Source organism: Entelurus aequoreus, linkage group LG18 (genome assembly GCF_033978785.1).
Source record: "Entelurus aequoreus isolate RoL-2023_Sb linkage group LG18, RoL_Eaeq_v1.1, whole genome shotgun sequence".
Lineage (NCBI taxonomy): Eukaryota > Metazoa > Chordata > Actinopteri > Syngnathiformes > Syngnathidae > Entelurus > Entelurus aequoreus.
In genome coordinates this window covers 18,513,245-18,531,855 of record NC_084748.1, presented here as the reverse complement: position 1 = coordinate 18,531,855, position 18,611 = coordinate 18,513,245, and the positions used below count along the sequence as shown (strand labels likewise).

The window sequence follows — 18,611 nt, the reverse complement described above, 5'->3', positions numbered from 1 at the left end:
AAGTGAGTGCCCTTAAATGGCCAGCACTACTTGAGTTTGAGTTTGAGTTTATTTCGAACATGCAAGCATACAACATGATACATCACAATTTCCAGTTTCTCTTTTCAACATGTTCGAAAAGGAGTAGGAAGAAGCAGAGCTTATTTAATCCTACCCCTTTTCTTTACATAACAGTTGCAAAACTTTTTGTTCACTTCCTGTTCACAATTTTTTCACAATAAACTCCATAAGTAATCACAATAAAAATACATAAATAAATAATAGTAAGAATTTAATAATAATAATTGGTGAAGTAAGTCATATTTCATATGATGAGATAAGTAAGATTACTTTAAGAATGAACTTGTTAAGAGCAATACGTGCATATGTGTCCGAGTCTCTTAACTAGATTTGTCGCTAGACACTTTTTGAAAAAAAAATATTGGAGGGCTCTGATTACTCGCTAAATACAGTGACGACCCTAATCCCTACTGCTACATCTTCTTATTCTCTGGCCAAGCAGGTGTGTTAAACAGTCATACCTTGATTTTTGTACGTCACACTTTTTGTATGATTCCATTGAACATTGTTTGGCCCAAATTTAGGCCCAGTTTTCACATGGCTTCTTGGTTATGGTACGGCACAAACGTTGCACGTTAATTGCATATCTTTGCTCGGAATTGAGTGCCCAAACAAAGAATCCCACGCATTGGTAACTCTATGTTCTACTTTCTTTTATCATTAGGCACGACTGCAAAATAAGTAGGGGTGTGTGATAAATGTGTACCGTAATTTCCGGACTATAAGCCGCACCTGACTATAAGCCGCACCAGCTAAATTTAGGGGAAAATACAGATTGCTCCATATATAAGCCGCACCCGACTATAAGCCGCAGGGTTTTGATGTGTAATTACCGTAGTATATAGGGGTTCCTGCTACCACGGAGGGGATTGTCGGGACAGAGATGACTGTTTGGGAACGCAAAGCGTCCCATTTATTAACAATAAATCTTTCAATCATTCAATCAAACTTTCACATCTTTGACATGGCGAACAGCATTCGTGCAGAGTACAAATAATACAACGGTGCAAAGTAATACAAAGTGCTCGCCTGTACGTTATCAAAATAACCAGCCTACCGGTATATGAAAAGTCAGTCTTTAATCATTGTGTCATCGTCTTCCTCCTGCGTACTAAAACCACCGAAATCCTCTTCGTCGGTGTCGGAGAAGAACAGGCCGTAAATAAGCCGCACCGTTGTATAAGCCGCAGGGACCAGAACGAGGGGAAAAAGTAGCGGCTTATAGTCCGGAAATTACGGTATATATATGACGAATTATGACAGCACACTAATAAATTCAATAACAATAAACAATAGCTGATTTAAATAAAAATGCCCTAATTACCAAAATTACCCGTAATTGTGCTGTAGGTGGGTTAGGGTGAGGAAATAAAGCGCTCCTTTTATCATACGTGTTTTGCTGTAAGCCTGTTGTAAAATTCCCCTGAGCTAAGTGTAAACAAAAAGTAATAGTTGTTGGCTCTCATGAAGTCTGCCATGATTAGTAGTTATAAGTGAAGAAAATAGTGAACGTTGTGATGCATCTGTCAAATTACAATGATCAAAATATGTAAATATTACATGTTATTATGAATGTGCCTGTTACTACATGACATACATACTTACGCGATGACCCTTTTGGATGTTTTTTTAAGCGCTTAATAGGTGGAATAGAGTGACCCACGTTAGCTCCATTGATAACTGATTTTTGCTAGCATTTAGCGTTAGAATGCATAAAAAGAAGAAAACATACAGTACAGGTCAAAAGTTTGGACACACCTGCTCATTCAATGAGTTTTCTTTATTTTCATGACTATTTACATTGTAGATTGTCACTAAAGGCATCAAAACTATGAATGGACACATGTGGAGTGATGTACTTAACAAAAAAAAAGGTGAAATAACTGAAAACATGTCTTATATTCTAGTTTCTTCAAAATAGCCAACCTTTGCTCTGATTACTTTTTCGCATACTCTTGGCATTCTCTCGATGAGCTTCAAGAGGTAGTCACCTGAAATGGTTTTCACTTCACAGGTGTGCTTGAAGCTCATCGAGAGAATGCCAAGAGTGTGCAAAGCAGTAATCAGAGCAAAGGCTGGCTATTTCGAAGAAACTAGAATGTAAAACAGGTTGTCAGTTATTTCACCTTTTTTTGTTAAGTACATAACTCCAAATGTGTTCATTCATAGTTTTGATGCCTTTAGTGACAATCTACAATGTAAATAGTCATGTAAATAAAGAACGCATTGAATGAGAAGGTGTGTCCAAACTTTTGGCCTGTACTGTATGTGTGCTTGTCTCACATAACGATTGTGAATGATAGACAAAATTCCCCCTCAAAGGGGCACTTACTAGTTTGAGTGAGATGGTTGTAGATGTTGTTTTGGCGTAATAATTTGTTTTAATAAAGTGATTGTTGATTGAATACGCCCTTGTGATCCTTTCAACACCCAAGCATTTTATACTCACACAAAAACATCGCAATCTGGCAAATTTGTGACTTCAGTCAGGATGTCGATAGACAAGGGTAATGTCCTGGAGTCTTCCGGAGAGTTTAACAGAGTTGGCAGGTCTGCGACGTGCTGCCATAAAGCAGACCTGTACAATGCCACGGATGCATCCTCTAACTGTTTATCTTTTCCGCTCGCCATGTCTACAAGACGAATGCCTCAGGCTCCACAGTTCTGCCTCTCCGTCACTTCAAGTTTTACAATGCCACATGGGTATGATTGGAACTAAACACACAGACACACACTCTTCAAACGTAGTAATCAAAAAGTGGGGGAAGAACATATGATACAAATGCCAGACGTGCTCTGGAAAAGAGTCAGGTCAACCTAACGGTACAGAGTTTCTTTATAAAACATTCCATTCCTAACACGAATGTACAAGCACACTGCAATATAACCAAAAAAGAGGATCAGTTCTGTTGAACTGTGAGAATTCTACCTGGTGGTATTTTTTCAAGATGTTGTGCATCTCAGCGATATCCTCACTGGATACGGTTTTGATTACAAATCGGTGGTCGTAGCTGGAGAGGAAGCGGTTGCCAAAGCGACCCTGGGAGTCGCTGTTGAGCGGAGCACTCCGTGTCAGAGAGTTCTGGAAGTCAAAAAATATGCAGATTCTGAAAGGAACATTCTGGTGAGCACAGGAGCTCATCCAGGCACAATGCTACTTGGTTCTTGTTAGCTTACCTGGTAGTCTTGGTCATCGATGCAAAACCTCTCCCTCAGGTTTCTGAACACCATGGGACAATATTCTTTGAACTTAAAGCGACTAGGAAGGTTTTCTCTGTCAAGGGAAAGTCACACAGTCAAGTAACATTTTGCCTGCTTGATTGGGCCACTTTTTTTCCTTAACATACAGCTTTGTTTCCTTATATTGATTATATTATTTTATCAAAGATAGTACGTTCACCAACATAGCCTTTAGCGATGCACCAAATTTTCGACCACCAAAAATTTGAATGTTTAGTTTACATCGAAAGACTGTTGAAATGCAAATGTTGACAGGTGTGGAGTGGAGGCAACATGTCTGTTGTGTGCACATACGTCAATATATCCGAGAAAGACCCGCTGAGACTAATCTGCAAAACGTGCAATGTGAAAATATCAAATGGGGATCTTCTGCAAAAATGTTTTCCATGTCGGGTTTAATCACCAGAAACCCAAACATTTTAATCAAAGAAAAAAAGTGGTAGTGTTGTGCGATATTACAACATAAAAATGTTTATTGTATGATATAATTCTCTATTGTTTATGTCGTAATTTTACATCTGTGCTGCAGCTAATGTAACAGCACAACAATGCTACTTTCTGGTAGCATTTTTGCGTCACTTCAAAGAATTTTAGAGCCGGCGGTAGAATGGATGGAAGACCACAATCGCAGCTAAACCAATAAAACCCAAACAGAAATTGGTGCCAAAAAGACGGAAGGGGAACTCCTTTGTTTGGATTTTTTAAAAAGTCGGACATCGAACAAACAACGGTAGGCTGATTTGCAAAATATAACACCGACATGTCTAATCTTTTCTATTACTTGAAGACACGGCATGAAGAATAACAGAGACAGTATTAAAATGCGACAAAATACTAGCCTTACCTCAAAACCACGACATCCATCCCTCCCATCCATTTTCTACCATTTGTCCCTTTCGGGTTTGCAAAAGTGGTATTATTTTTATTTTATATTTTTGGAATACCTGTGGTAAATAACTATAATCATAAATTCATGATTTTATAATTGTTGTATTCTTTCAAGGATAAATATTAATGTGTGCAATAGCAATGTAAGGCTGAAACGACGCGTCGACGTCATCGGTTACGTAAATACGTCAACGCCATTTTTGTGCGTCGAGGCGTTGCATATTTACGTCACACTACCGTCATGGCGGAGCGCAAAGCAGACGATGCGAGCGAGGGGAAAAAAGCGCGCCAAAAGTCGTCAAAAGTGTGGGAGTATTTCAATAAACAGTCTAATAATGTTGTTGTGTCGAGCGGAAATGGCCTATCATAGCAGCACAACGGCTATGAACGAACATTTGAAAAGAAAACCATCAACCATCAACTAGTCAATCGTCCGTGTGAGTATACGTTGTCATCATTACACAAAAACATGAATGTGTCATTTGTATCTGCTAGGGGTGTAACGGTACGTGTTTTGTATTGAACCGTTTCGGTACGGGGCTTTCGGTTCGGTACGGGGGTGCACCGAAAGAGTTTCTAAGCTAAAGTCTTAACAAGCTGCTTTGCTCCTTCTGCCTCTGTCTCAGCACCCAGCATTGTCCCACCCACACAACCATCTGATTGGTACACACAAAGCGTTAACAGCCAATCAGCAGTGCGTATTCAGAGCGTTAACAGCCAATCAGCAGTGCGTATTCAGAGCGCATGTAGTCAGCGCTTCAGCGTCGAGCAGATAGATGTTTAGCAGGTGAGCATCAGGCAGCGGACTCTCCCCAAATGATAATAAACAAATCCCAGTCAACTACTAGTAACATCACCATGAGCCCGTTGACCTTCTAGAAACTTAATCTGCAGCCCAGCTCACTCGCAGTCCTGGCTTGAGGTGAAGGCTAATTACCTCTCAGTTCCAGCCACATCGACCCGTTCTGAGCGCCTATTTTCAGCTGCTGGGAATATTGTAAACATGAAAAGAACCAGCCTCACCCCAGAGCATGTAGACATGCTAACGTTTCTTCATTACAACTGTTAGTCACTCACTGGAATGAGTAGAATTGGTTATTGTGTACTGTGTTGGACTGGATGTTTATTTTGCACATTTTAAAAGCCATACTTAATGTTTACAGTGCTCCAGAATATTTAGATTGGCACTTTTTTGTATTGGATGTTTATCTTTATTTTTGCACATTTTAGCAAATAAGCAATACTTTCACTTTTGTTGAAATGTTTACACTATTGTTACAGAATATTTCGTTTTGCACTTTTTTGTATTGGATGTTTATCTTTATTTTTGCACATTTTAGCAAATAAGCAATACTTTCACTTTTGTTGAAATGTTTACACTGTTGTTACAGAATATTTTGTTTTGCACTTTTTTGTATTGGATGTTTATCTTTATTTTTGCACATTTTAAAGCAAAATAAGCAATACTTTTACTTCTGAAATGCTTATACTATTGCAGAATATTAAGATTTGCACTGGATGTTTACTTTGATTTTTGCACATTAAAAAGCAAATAAGCTATACTTTTAATTTTGTTAAATGTAAAAAGTTTTAAATGTTTACATTGTTACAGAATATTTTGTCATGTTGTTGTCAATGTTGACTGAGTGGCCATACTTTTTTTTTTTGTAAATAAAAGCCATGCCTTTTGAAAAAACTGGCCTACATTTATTTTTTCATCTTCATTTTAAATAAAAATAAAAAATCGGTAAAAGGAAAAATAATCTATAGATTAATCGAAAAAATTATCTATAGATTAACCGAGAAAAATTATCTATAGATTAATCGATAGAAAAATAATCGTTAGCTGCAGCCTTATAGCAATGCCTTGCTTTTAGTGAGGTAATACACATTAGTGAGGTAATACACAGTTATAGCTGTAAATGCAATGATAATAATGATTGGCATAATAATATATTTGGGCGTTTTAGTTTTCAATCTTTGTTTCTTCATTTCTGGTTTCGTTTCGAATTCAGTACATCCTTAATAGCATTCATTCAAAATGAGCTTCAACAATTTCATGACAGTGTAATGAGGAAACAACATCTTTTTCACACCGAAAGGGGAACCTGTTATACAATAAAGCATAAAGCAGCCAGTGTGAGCCTCATAGAATTGAATAATTGAGGTGGTCTGATAAGAGGAGTTATTCTGACCATTGAAGCATAGTCAAACACTAGATAAAATACAAGATCATAAAATCCTTTTACAAATGGTCTGTGACAGCATGAGAATGTTTAGGTACCTACTTGTTAAATAGATGGTTGTCCACTTTGATTTTGCTGTAGGCTTTAAAGTCATCCGGCATCAGCATTACTGGTACAGGCACATTATTTAACTCGTTAATCTGGAGGAAGACAAAAAAATCAGTTGATCAGAAATTATTAATCAGTCTATATACACTGTAAATACAGAAAACATTCAACCTAAACTTTGTAAAATCTCTGCAGGTGTTTACCAACATAAATAATCATTAACTTGAGAGCAAAGAGCAACCTGACTTTGTCCACTATAAATAAATATAAATAAATGGGTTATACTTGTATAGCGCTTTTCTACCTTCAAGGTACTCGAAGCGCTTTGACAGTATTGACAGTATTTCCACATTCACCCATTCACACACACAACCTTTGATGATATTCGGATCACACACTAATGGAATTTTCTTTTCGAGTCGCAATATAAATAAAATACACTCAAAAATACAGAATCTACGGGCCATTTACATCTCCAGAATATAAAATGTACAAATGCTTGATGAAATTAACTTGAAAATAGTTTTCTTTATAAAAGCAAAAGGTCTGCACAGTTCTGTTACCCAAATATTTTCATGTTGTTTGTATTTTTAAATATATATACATATATACACACACACACACACACACATTATATATATATATATATGTATATATATATATATATATATATACACACACATATATATATTTATACACACATATACTGTATATACATATATATACACATACACACATTATATATATACACACATATAAATATATATAAATATACATATAATATATATATATAAATATATATAAATATATATATATATATAAATATACATATAATATATAAATATAAATATAATATATATATATATATATATATATATATATATATATATATATATATATATATATATATATATATATATATATATATATATATATACTGTATTGCCAAAAGTATTTGGCCACCTGCCTTTACTCACATATGAACTTGAAGTGCCATCCCATGGAATTGTCCAAAATGTTTTGGTATCCTGGAGCAATCAAAGTTCCTTTCACTGGAACTAAGGGGCCAAGCCCATCTCCTGAAAAACCAACCCCACACCATAATTCCTCCTCCACCAAATTTCACACTTGGCACTATGCAGTCCGAAATGTAGCGTTCTCCTGGCAACCTCCAAACCCAGACTGGGTCCATCAGATTGCCAGATGGAAAATCGTGATTCATCAGTCCAGAGAACGCGTCTCCACTGCTCTAGAGTCCAGTAGAGACGTGCTTTACACCACTACATCCCACGCTTTGCATTAGACTTGGTAATGTATGACTTAGATACAGCTGCTTGGCCATGGAAACCCATTCCTAAAGCTCTCTGCGTACTGTACGTGGGCTAATTGGAAGGTCACATGAAGTTTGGAGCTCTGTAGCAACTGACTGTGCAGAAAGTCTTTGCACTATGCGCTTTCAGCATCCGCTGACCCCTCTCTGTCAGTTTACGTGGCCTACCACTTGGTGGCTGACTTGCTGTTGTTCCCAAACTCTTCATTTTTCTTATAATAAAGTTGACTTTGGAATATTTAGGAGCGAGGACATTTCACAACTGGATTTGTTGCACAGGTGGCATCCTATAAATAAATAAATAAATAAATAAATAAATAAATGGGTTATACTTGTATAGCGCTTTTCTACCGTCAAGGTACTCAAAGCGCTTTGACAGTATTTCCACATTTACCCATTCACACACACATTCACACACTAATGGCGGGAGCTGCCATGCAAGGCGCTAACCAGCAGCCATCAGAGGCAAAGGGTGAAGTGTCTTGCCCAAGGACACAACGGACGTGACTAGGAAGGTAGAAGGTGGGAATTGAACCCCAGTAACACACAGCACAGCCACACTACCAACTTCGCCACGCCGTCCCTATGACAGTTCCACGCTGGAAATCACTGAGAGCGGGCCCATTCTTTCACAAATGTTTGTAGAAACAGTCTTCATGCCTAAGTGCTTGATTTTATACACCGGGCCAAGTGATTAGGACACCTGTTTCTCATCATTTGGATGAGTGGCCAAATACTTTCGGCAATATAGTGTATATATACACACACTTTATATATACTGTATATGTATATATGTATATATATATATATATATATATATATATATATATATATATATAAAATTAGGGATGTCACGGTATTAACATTTCTTATCACGGTTATTGTGACCAAAATTATCACGATTATTATCGCGGTATTTTTAAATGTGCTTAAAATCTTCAAAAAACATTGGTACTGAAATCTTTTAACCAAGTTTTATCTAAAAAAAACAACAAAAAAACATTCAAAATTATTTTATTTTTAAGAGAAACGATACTGTAGATAAAACACTGTTTCATTGACCTCAAGTAAATAATAGAAATTGAATGTGAATATAAAAGCAACAAAAGCAGTATAAACTAATTAATATGGCAGAAAACAATAAAATTACATAAATACCTAAAATAAATGTGAAAATTGGGCAAGATAGCACCTTATGGACCACCGATTTGTAATCAAAACCATATCACTGAGGACATCGCTGAGGACGAGGAATAGCTAAACATGCTTCACTACCCACCGTAGAAGGATACAACAGCTCACCGGCGTCACCGCTAACAAAAGCTACCGCGCCCGAATGTAAACAAATGCCATGGGTGGATCTACACCTGACATCCACGTTAATGATACCAAGTGCAAGAGCGTATGTAGTTGATACTACTATGATTACATCGATATTTTTTTATCGTCACAAAATATTTTTTCTTTAAAATTCATATTGTATTCATAAACTCAGGAAATATGTTCCAGGACACATGAGAATTTAAATTATGACCAATGTATGATCCTGTAACTACTTGGTATCGGATCGATACCTAAATTTGTGGTATCATCCCAAACTAATGTGAAGTATCAAACAACAGAAGAAGTGATTATTACATTTTAACAGAAGTGTAGATAGAACATGTTAAAACAGAAATTAACCCGATTTTACCAGTAAACGAACAAGTAGATTAATAATATATTTTTACAGCTTGTCCTTAATAATTTTGACAAAATAATAGAATTATACACACTAGGTTACTGCATACAACAGCAGACAAATTAGGAGCCTTTGTTTGCTTACTTACTACTAAAAGACAAGTTGTCTCATATGTTCACTATTTTATTTAAGGACAAAATTGTTCTTCGATTGCAATAATAAACAGATGTTTAATGTACCCTAAGATATTTTGTTCAAATAAAGCCAATACTGCTATTTTTTGTGGTCTCCTTTATTTAGAAAAGTATCGAAATACAAAAAGTTAACCTTCCATAGATTATTGATTCAGGGCCCACAATTTAATATGTAATTTAGTATTTAGTTATTTTTACATAATTTGGGCTTCCAGCTCATAAAACCCACAAAAACAGGATTTAAAAAAATTTGAATACTGTGAAGAAATCAACATATACTTCTCAGTTTTTGCAGGAAAAAAAAGAAATTAGGATCACATCAAATCAATCAAAATGATATGTCAATCTTCAATACTTTGTAGGGAATCCCTTTGCCTTAATCACTGCCTCGATGTGCTGTGGCATTGAGGCAATCACCCTGTGGCATTGGCTGGGAGTTATGGAAGCCCAGATTTCCTTGATGCTTGCTGTCAGCTCCCTTTGTTTTTGGGTCTGGTGCCCCTCATTTTCCTCTTGATAATACCCCATAGATTGTCAATGGGATTTAGGTCCGGCGAGTTGGCTGGCCAGTCAAGCACTGTTATGGCATGGGCATCAAATCAGGTTTTGGTGCTTCTGGCGGTATGGGCAGGGGCCAGGTCCTGCTGGAAGATGAAATCTGCATCTCCATACAGATCCTCAGCAGCAGGAATCATGAAGTCCTCTAAAACATTCTGGTAGACTGATGCGGTGACCTTGGATTTAAGAAAGTAGAGTTGACCAACACCTGCACTGGAAATTGCACCCCAAATCATGACTGACTGTGGATATTTCACACTGGACCTCAATCAGCTTGGGTTCTTTCCCTCACCGGTCTTCCTCCAAACCTTTAGACGTTGATTCCCGAATGAAAGGCACACTTTACTTGAATCGGAAAAGAGAACTTTGGACCACTGGCCAACAGTCCAGTCCTTCTTCTTCTTGGCCCAGTTGAGATGCTTCCTACCTTGGCTCAGACTCAGAAGCAGTTTGACCAGAGGAACCCGACAGTTTAAGCCCATCTCCCGGATGCGTCTGAATGTGGTGGTTTTTGAACCTCTTGACTCCTGCCTCATTCCACTCTTTCTGGATCTCTGCCAGATTCATGAATCTTCTCTGTTTGATAATCCGCAGAAGCCCACGGTCAGCTCTTCTGCTGGTGCATCTTCTCCTGCCATATTTTGCCCTTCCACTAGACTTTCCATTGATATGCTTGGACACAGCACTCTGTGAACAGCCAGCCTCCTTAGCTTGAACTTTTGTGGCTTACCCATCCTATGGAGGGTATCAATGATGGTCTTCTGGCCAATTGTCAAGTCTTCAGTCTTCCCCATATTGATCCTAACTGAGACAATTGAATCAAAGTGAAGCAATTTAATGACACCTGGGAAAACCTGTGCAGGTGCTTTGATTTTAGTAGATGAGTAGTGTGTAACACTCAGTTTAAAACATTCATGCCCTGTAAAATTTGGGCTGATCACAGTATTCAATGTTTTTTTAAATCCTGTTTTCGTAGGTTTTGTGAGCTGGAGGCCCAAATGATGTACAAATAAACAACCAAATACTTGAAATTGTGAAATAAACAACTAAATACTTGAAATCTTTTAAGTTGTGGGTCTTGAATCTATGGAAGTTTAACACTTCAAATGGAATTATGGAAATAAACTTTTCCATGATATCTAAATATTTGGAAAGGGGCTGTATATTTCCATAGATACATATACTGTATATATGTATATACATACACATACATATAAAGTATATATATATGGTTGATATACATAATATCAAAATCAGAATCAGAATAGTTATCATTGCCATTGTTTGAAACCGGGTTCTCAAACTAGGAATTGGTGCAATATATATATATATATATATATATATATATATATATATATATATATATATATATATATATATACACACACATGTGTGTGTACATATATATATATATACATACATATACACGTGTGTGTGTGTGTATATATATATATATATATATATGTGTGCATATGTATATATGTAATATATATATATATGTCTGTGTAATATATATGTATGTTTTATATATATATATATATATATATATATATATATATATATATATATATATATATATATATATATATATATATATATATATATATACATACACATATACACACACACACACACACACATATACACCTTCACACACATACACAGACACACACATTCATACATGCACACACAGTTGACGCAGGGCTAGATCTTGCTTTAGTTTTTGGCTGAGACCAGGGATCTTGGGGTTCGAAAAGGTTGGTGACCACTGATATAGACAAAAGCTTTGAATCTCGTGCATAAAGTACATTTTTGCATACTGTTTTAATGTGTGGCACCTTCAGACAAGAATATGTTGACAGTCTTAAAGGCCTACTGAAATGATTTTTTTTTTATTTAAACGGGGATAGCAGATCTATTCTATGTGTCATACTTGATCATTTCGCGATATTGCCATATTTTTGCTGAAAGGATTTAGTAGAGAACGACGACGATAAAGATCGCAACTTTTGGTATGTGACAAAAAAAGCTTTGCCCCTACCGGAAGTAGCGTGACGTAGTCAGTTCAACATTTCCGCAAAGTTCCCTATTGTTTACAGTGATGGCGGCCAGAAGTGAGAGCGATTCGGACCGAGAAAGCGATGATTTCCCCGTTAATTTGAGCGAGGATGAAAGATTTGTGGATGAGGAAAGTGTAAGTGAAGGACTAGTGGGGAGTGGAAGCGATTCAGATAGGGAAGATGCTGTGAGAGCCGGGGGTGACCTGATATTCAGCTGGGATTGACTACCACAGTAAATAAACACAAGACATATATATACACTCTATTAGCCACAACACAACCAGGCTTATATTTAATATGCCACAAATTAATCCCGCATAAAAACACCTAGGTGTTTGTTATGCTAGCTCCTAGCTACTAGCTCCCGTCCATATAACCCGCCGATACAATTCAAACAACTGCACAACACACACACTCACTCAGCCCAAAGGACCGTTCACCTAACCCAAGGTTCATAAAGCTTATATTTAACCAAAGTTACGTACGTGACACGCACGTATGGGCAAGAGATCAAAGGGACGGCGTGGCGAAGTTGGTAGAGTGGCCGTGCCAGCAATCGGAGTGTTGCTGGTTACAGGGGTTCAATCCCCACCTTCCACCATCCTAGTCACGTCCGTTGTGTCCTTGGGCAAGACACTTCACCCTTGCTCCTGATGGCTGCTGGTTAGCGCCTTGCATGGCAGCTCCCGCCATCAGTGTGTGAATGTGTGTGTGAATGGATGAATGTGGAAATACTGTCAAAGCGCTTTGAGTACCTTGAAGGTAGAAAAGCGCTATACAAGTATAACCCATTTATCATTTATTTAAATGTATGGAATCGCACGGGTGGGACCTGATATTCAGCTGGGAATGACTACAACAGCAAATAAACACAAGACATATATATACTCTACTAGCCACAACACAACCAGGCTTATATTTAATATGCCACAAATTAATCCCGCATAAAAACACCTAGGTGTTTGTTATGCTAGCTCCTAGCTCCCGTCCATATAACCCGCTAATACAATTCAAACACCTGCACAACACACACACTCACTCAGCCCAAAGGACCGTTCACCTAACCCAAGGTTCATAAAGCTTATATATTTACCCAAAGTTACATACGTGACATGCACGTACGGGCAAGCGATCAAATGTTTGGAAGCGCAGCTGCGTACTCACGGTACCACGTCTGCGTCTTTGTATCCAAATCAAAGTAATCCTGGTAAGAGTCTGTGTTGTCCCAGTTCTCTACAGGCGTCTGTGTATCGAAGTCAAAGTCCTCCTGGTAAGAGTCTCTGTTGTCCGAGTTCTTCGATCTTGACTGCATCTTTCTGGAATGTAAACAATGAAACGCCGGCTGTTTTGTGTTGCTGACTTCCCTCGCAAAATACTCCGCTTCGCACCGACAACTTTCTTCTTTGCTTGCTCAGCTTCTTTCTCCATAATGCAATGAACAAATTGCAACAGATTCACCAACACAGATGTCCAGAATACTGTGGAACAATGAGATGAAAACAGAGCTAGTTTGTATTGGCTTCAATGGGGGAGCCATACCTCTGTTTCACTGGCTACGTCACGCGCATACGTCATCCTCCAAAGGAGTTTTCAACCGGAAGTTTAGCAGGAAATTTAAAATTGCACTTTATAAGTTAACCCGGCCGTATTGGCATGTGTTGCAATGTTAAGATTTCATCATTGATATATAAACTATCAGACTGCGTGGTCGGTAGTAGTGGGGCTCAGTAGGCCTTTAAGGTAACAGGTTTTCTTTCATTAATTAATTTTGCAGTTTTATGCATTTATATGTATACATAAAAATCCCAGATTGAACCGCAATTTTGGAGATAAAAATCGCAATAAGGTTTTTTCTCAAAATGGTACAGTCCTAGCATACATACACAATGACAAATTAGGGTTCACTTGTCCACTCTTCTTTGGTGTGCAGAAATTAACTGTACCACTGCGTGGAAACACGGTTTTCCATAACACTTGCTAAAGCAGAGAAACACCATTTAAAACCATCCCACAAGGCATGACTTTCTGAAAATTGCATGAAGTAAGACTTTGTAGTGCAATGTAACGTAAACATTTCTTGAGTGGGCGGATGTTTGTTTGTTTTTGGCACTGTGAGATCATGGAAATAAAAAGTTAGCTGCGGATTTACAAGCATTATCCACAAGCTCTACACCAACCAACGCAGCCTTTCAGCTTCAGGCGCTGTTATAGACGCATCAAACAGCTGATGAGGAGGAAAACTTGACTGTCTGATGGCTCCCCACCCACACCACAAATCAGAGTTGCCTTTGTGGCGCACCCACACACCCACTGCCAAAGTTCACCTGTTGGATAGTAGAGATGCAGCAAAAATTACCAGCCTGTTTTGATACATTTCATGCATTAAACAGGCAGTTTAAATCGCTGACAAATATGCTGCTACTTGTAGCAATACACAAGACGTACAACAAACGTTCAAGGTATGTTGTCCCCATTACTGCACAATCTACAAAACAGCAACATCACTCCCATCACTGCATCTAATTTACATAACTCACAAAATCCATTTCAGGAGCTGCAACAGAAAGATTCTGCCTTTACAAAGTTTTTTTTAATTGATAAAGTGTACCCAGCACAGCGAGAGCACACTGTAAAAGACCAAACTCAGCTAAGACTGAACCATAACAAATACAATAGAACCTGTTTAGGTTGACTTGTTAACACACCTGAACATAAGCAGTAGGGATACATGTTGCGGTTAATAGTATTCTATCTTAATTTGTCGTTATATATATTTTCTGAATGAAATATGTGATAATGTTCTTTAGTCAACTCATTGGTGTTTATTTTCAATCTATCAAGATAAAAATATATATATACAAATCAAATTACAGGATGTTATTTAAGCAGTTTGCTCATTTTCCTCGACTAGTGCACTAACATCATGTGGTTTATTTAATTATTATTTTTTTTACATATGTAGCATCATCTACAAAGATACAAAGAATTGCTATTGCGACCTCTAGTGGACACATTTAGAACAGCAGTTTCTTTCATTAAAAAATTTCGGCTCATTTTTATACTTCGCAAACTCATCCTGCCGGCCGGATAAAACCTGTTAGCGGGCCTAATCCGGCCCTCTGGCCTTACGTTTGACACCCTTGTCTTAAGGCATCGGAAAGTGCGGTTTACATGTACTAACATTTTACAACACTAGCTGGAATCTCTTAGGAACACGGTCCTGGTTTGGGTGGACTGCATTCACACTTGACCAAAAAAAATTGTACCAGCAGATGGACTACAGTTTTAAAGGGTGAACTGAACTCACTCTTCTCAACCACTGTGCTGCGAGATATTGTCTGGTGTGCTGTGGGAAATTATGCAACTTCACCTAATTGGTCCAAAAAATATTTTTTGCAAATCAATAATTATAATCTGCAAATAATGTGCAGTTGCTTAGTGTCTGTGCTGTGTAGAACTCGGCAGGGTAACCACGTAATACTCCATGTCAGTAGGGGGCAGCAGGTGGTTAATTGCTTTGTAAAAGTCAGAATATGTCGGGTGAGACGAGGATGGTTTGTTGTGATCCCAATATGCAGACCACAGCGGGAGACAGTGTGCAGGTAAAAAGGTAGGTAATGCTTAAACCAAAAATGAACAAAAGGAAAAGGCAATGAAGCATAGGGATGGCTATGCAAAACGAAAGTAAAACTGAAATGGCTACACGGTAAACAGAAACAGAATGCTGGACGACAGCAAAAACTTGCAGCGTGGGGAGCAGACACGGCCTCCACAAAGTACGTCCGTACATGACATGACAATCAACAATGTCCCGACAATGAAGGATAGCAACAACTTGTGATGGGTCAAATGCAGAGAATAATTTCGCCACACCTATTGTGTGTGTGACAATCATTGGTACTTTAAATTTAAATAGTCTTGCTTGCTAACACAAAGCAGGTGCGGGTAATAGCGCTCAAAGGAAAACATGAAACTGCTACAGGAAAACACCAACAAAACAGGAAGGGCCACCAAAATAACAGCGCAAGACAAGAACTAAAGCACTACACACAGGAAAACACCAACCAACTAAAAATAAGGCTTGACGAACTGGTGGAGTTAACATTTTCTGCTAGTGGTGTGACTCCGTATTTTTTAATGGGGCGGTATAGCTCGGTTGGTAGAGCGGCCGTGCCAACAACTTGAGGGTTCCAGGTTCGATACCCGCTTCCGCCATCCTAGTTACTGCCGTTGTGTCCTTGGGCAAGACACTTTATCCACCTGCTCCCAGTGCCGCCCAGACTGGTTTAAACGTAACTTAGATATTGGGTTTAACTATGTAAAAGCGCTTTGAGTCACTAGAGAAAATCGGTACATAAATATAATTCACATAATTCACACTAATGAAAAAAATGTGCCTTGCCTCAGAAAAGGTTGAAAAACACTGGTACATTGAACATCCATTTTCTACCGCTTGTCCCTTTTGGGGTTGCGGGGGGTGCTGGAGCCGATCTCAGCTGCATTCGGGCTGAAGGTGGTGTACACCCTGGACAAGTCGCCACCTCAACACAGGGCCAACACAGATAGACAGACAACATTCACACACTAGGGCCAATTTAGTGTTGCCAATCCACCTATCCCCAGATGCATGTTTTTGGAGGTGGGAGGAAGCCGGAGTACCCGGAGGGAACCCACGGTCACGGGGAGAACATGCAAACTCCACACAGAAAGATCCCGAGCCCGGGATTGAACTCAGGACTACTCAGGGCCTTCGTATTGTGAGGCACATGCACTAACCCCTTTTCCACCGTGCTGCCCTGCATTGATTTCCCTTTAAAAAAAGCAGGCTACCATCCGCAAAAGCAGGGCTAAAAATGGGTAACCTGCTTTTATCTATGTAAAACCGCTTTGAGTCACTAGAGAAAAGCACTATATAATAACTCACATAATTCACACTAATGAAAAAAATGTGCCTTGCCTCAGAAAAAGTTGAAAAACACTGGTGCATTGAAAAGATTTCCTTTAAAAAAAAACAGGCTACCATCCGCAAAAGCAGGGCTAAAAATGGGTAACCTGCTTTTAACTATGTAAAAGCGCTTTGAGTCACTAGAGATAAGCGCTATATAAATATAATTCACGCTAATGAAAAAAATGTGCCTGGCTGCAAAAAAGGTTGAAAAACACTGGTGCATCGAACAGATTTCCCTTAAAAAAACAGGGCAAAAGCAGGGCTGAAAATGGGTAACCTGCTTTTAACTATGTAAAAGCGCTTTTAGTCATTAGAGCAGTGGTTCTTAACCTTGTTGGAGGTACCGAACCCCACCAGTTTCATATGCGCATTCACCAAACCCTTCTTTAGTGAAAAATAAAATGTTGTTTTTCAAATTCAAGACAAAGTTATATGTTGTTGGTAGCACTTTAATATGGGGAACATATTCTAAGTAACAACGACTTAATTTACAGTTATTTGGTTAGGGTTATAATAAGGCATTAATAAGTACTTAATAATGACTAGTTAAGAGCCAATATGTTACTAATTTGCATGTTACTAAGCAACTAATTAATGGTGAATATGTTCCCTATACTAAAGTGTTACCATGTTTTTTTACTGGTGCACAAAATGAACCATGCATGAACATCACCTTGTTCAAAGAACAAAACCAACACAGTGCATAAACTCACAACAAATTACACACCTGCAAATCAGTGTGACTTCTGCTGTTGCCGTATTCGTAATACGCCGATAGGGAGACGTTTTTATTTACACGATGAGTCGGGTGTGTCTTGACCTCCGCCGAACCCCTGAGGCCGACTCACCGAACCCCTAGGGTTCGATCGAACCCAGGTAAAGAACCACTGCATTAGAGAAAAGCGCTATATAATAACTCAGATAATTCACACTAATGAAAAAAAATGTGCCTTGCTGCAAAAAAGGTTGAAAAACACTGGTGGATTGAACAGATTTCCCTTAAAAAAAAACAGGATACCATCCGCAAAAGCAGGGCTAAAAATGGGTAACCTGCTTTTAACTATGTAAAAGCGCTTTGAGTCACTAGAGAAAAGCACTATATAATAACTCACATAATTCACACTAATGAAAAAAATGTGCCTAGCCTCAAAAAAAGTAGAAAAACACTGGTGCATTGAACAGATTTCCCTTAAAAAAAAAAACAGGGCAAAAGCAGGGCTAAAAATGGGTAACCTGCTTTTAACTATGTAAAAGCGCTTTGAGTCACTAGAGAAAAGCGCTATATAAATATAATTCACACTAATGAAAAAAATTTGCCTTGCCTCAGAAAAGGTTGAAAAACACTGGTGGATTGAACA

The 18,611-nt window shown here is 38.2% G+C and overlaps 1 protein-coding gene across 1 annotated transcript in view; it reads right to left on the bottom strand.

Moving 5' to 3' along the window:
- The window catches only part of LOC133633900 (phosphatidylinositol 5-phosphate 4-kinase type-2 beta), a 60,531-nt gene that overhangs the window by 40,577 nt on the left and 1,343 nt on the right, over positions 1-18,611 (bottom strand). The window contains exons 2-4 of the mRNA XM_062026698.1: positions 6,477-6,574; positions 3,238-3,334; positions 2,990-3,142 (exon numbers count right to left, since the gene is read on the bottom strand). Coding sequence (XP_061882682.1) covers positions 2,990-3,142; positions 3,238-3,334; positions 6,477-6,574 — 348 coding nt within the window. The remainder of the gene's footprint in view (positions 1-2,989; positions 3,143-3,237; positions 3,335-6,476; positions 6,575-18,611) is intronic.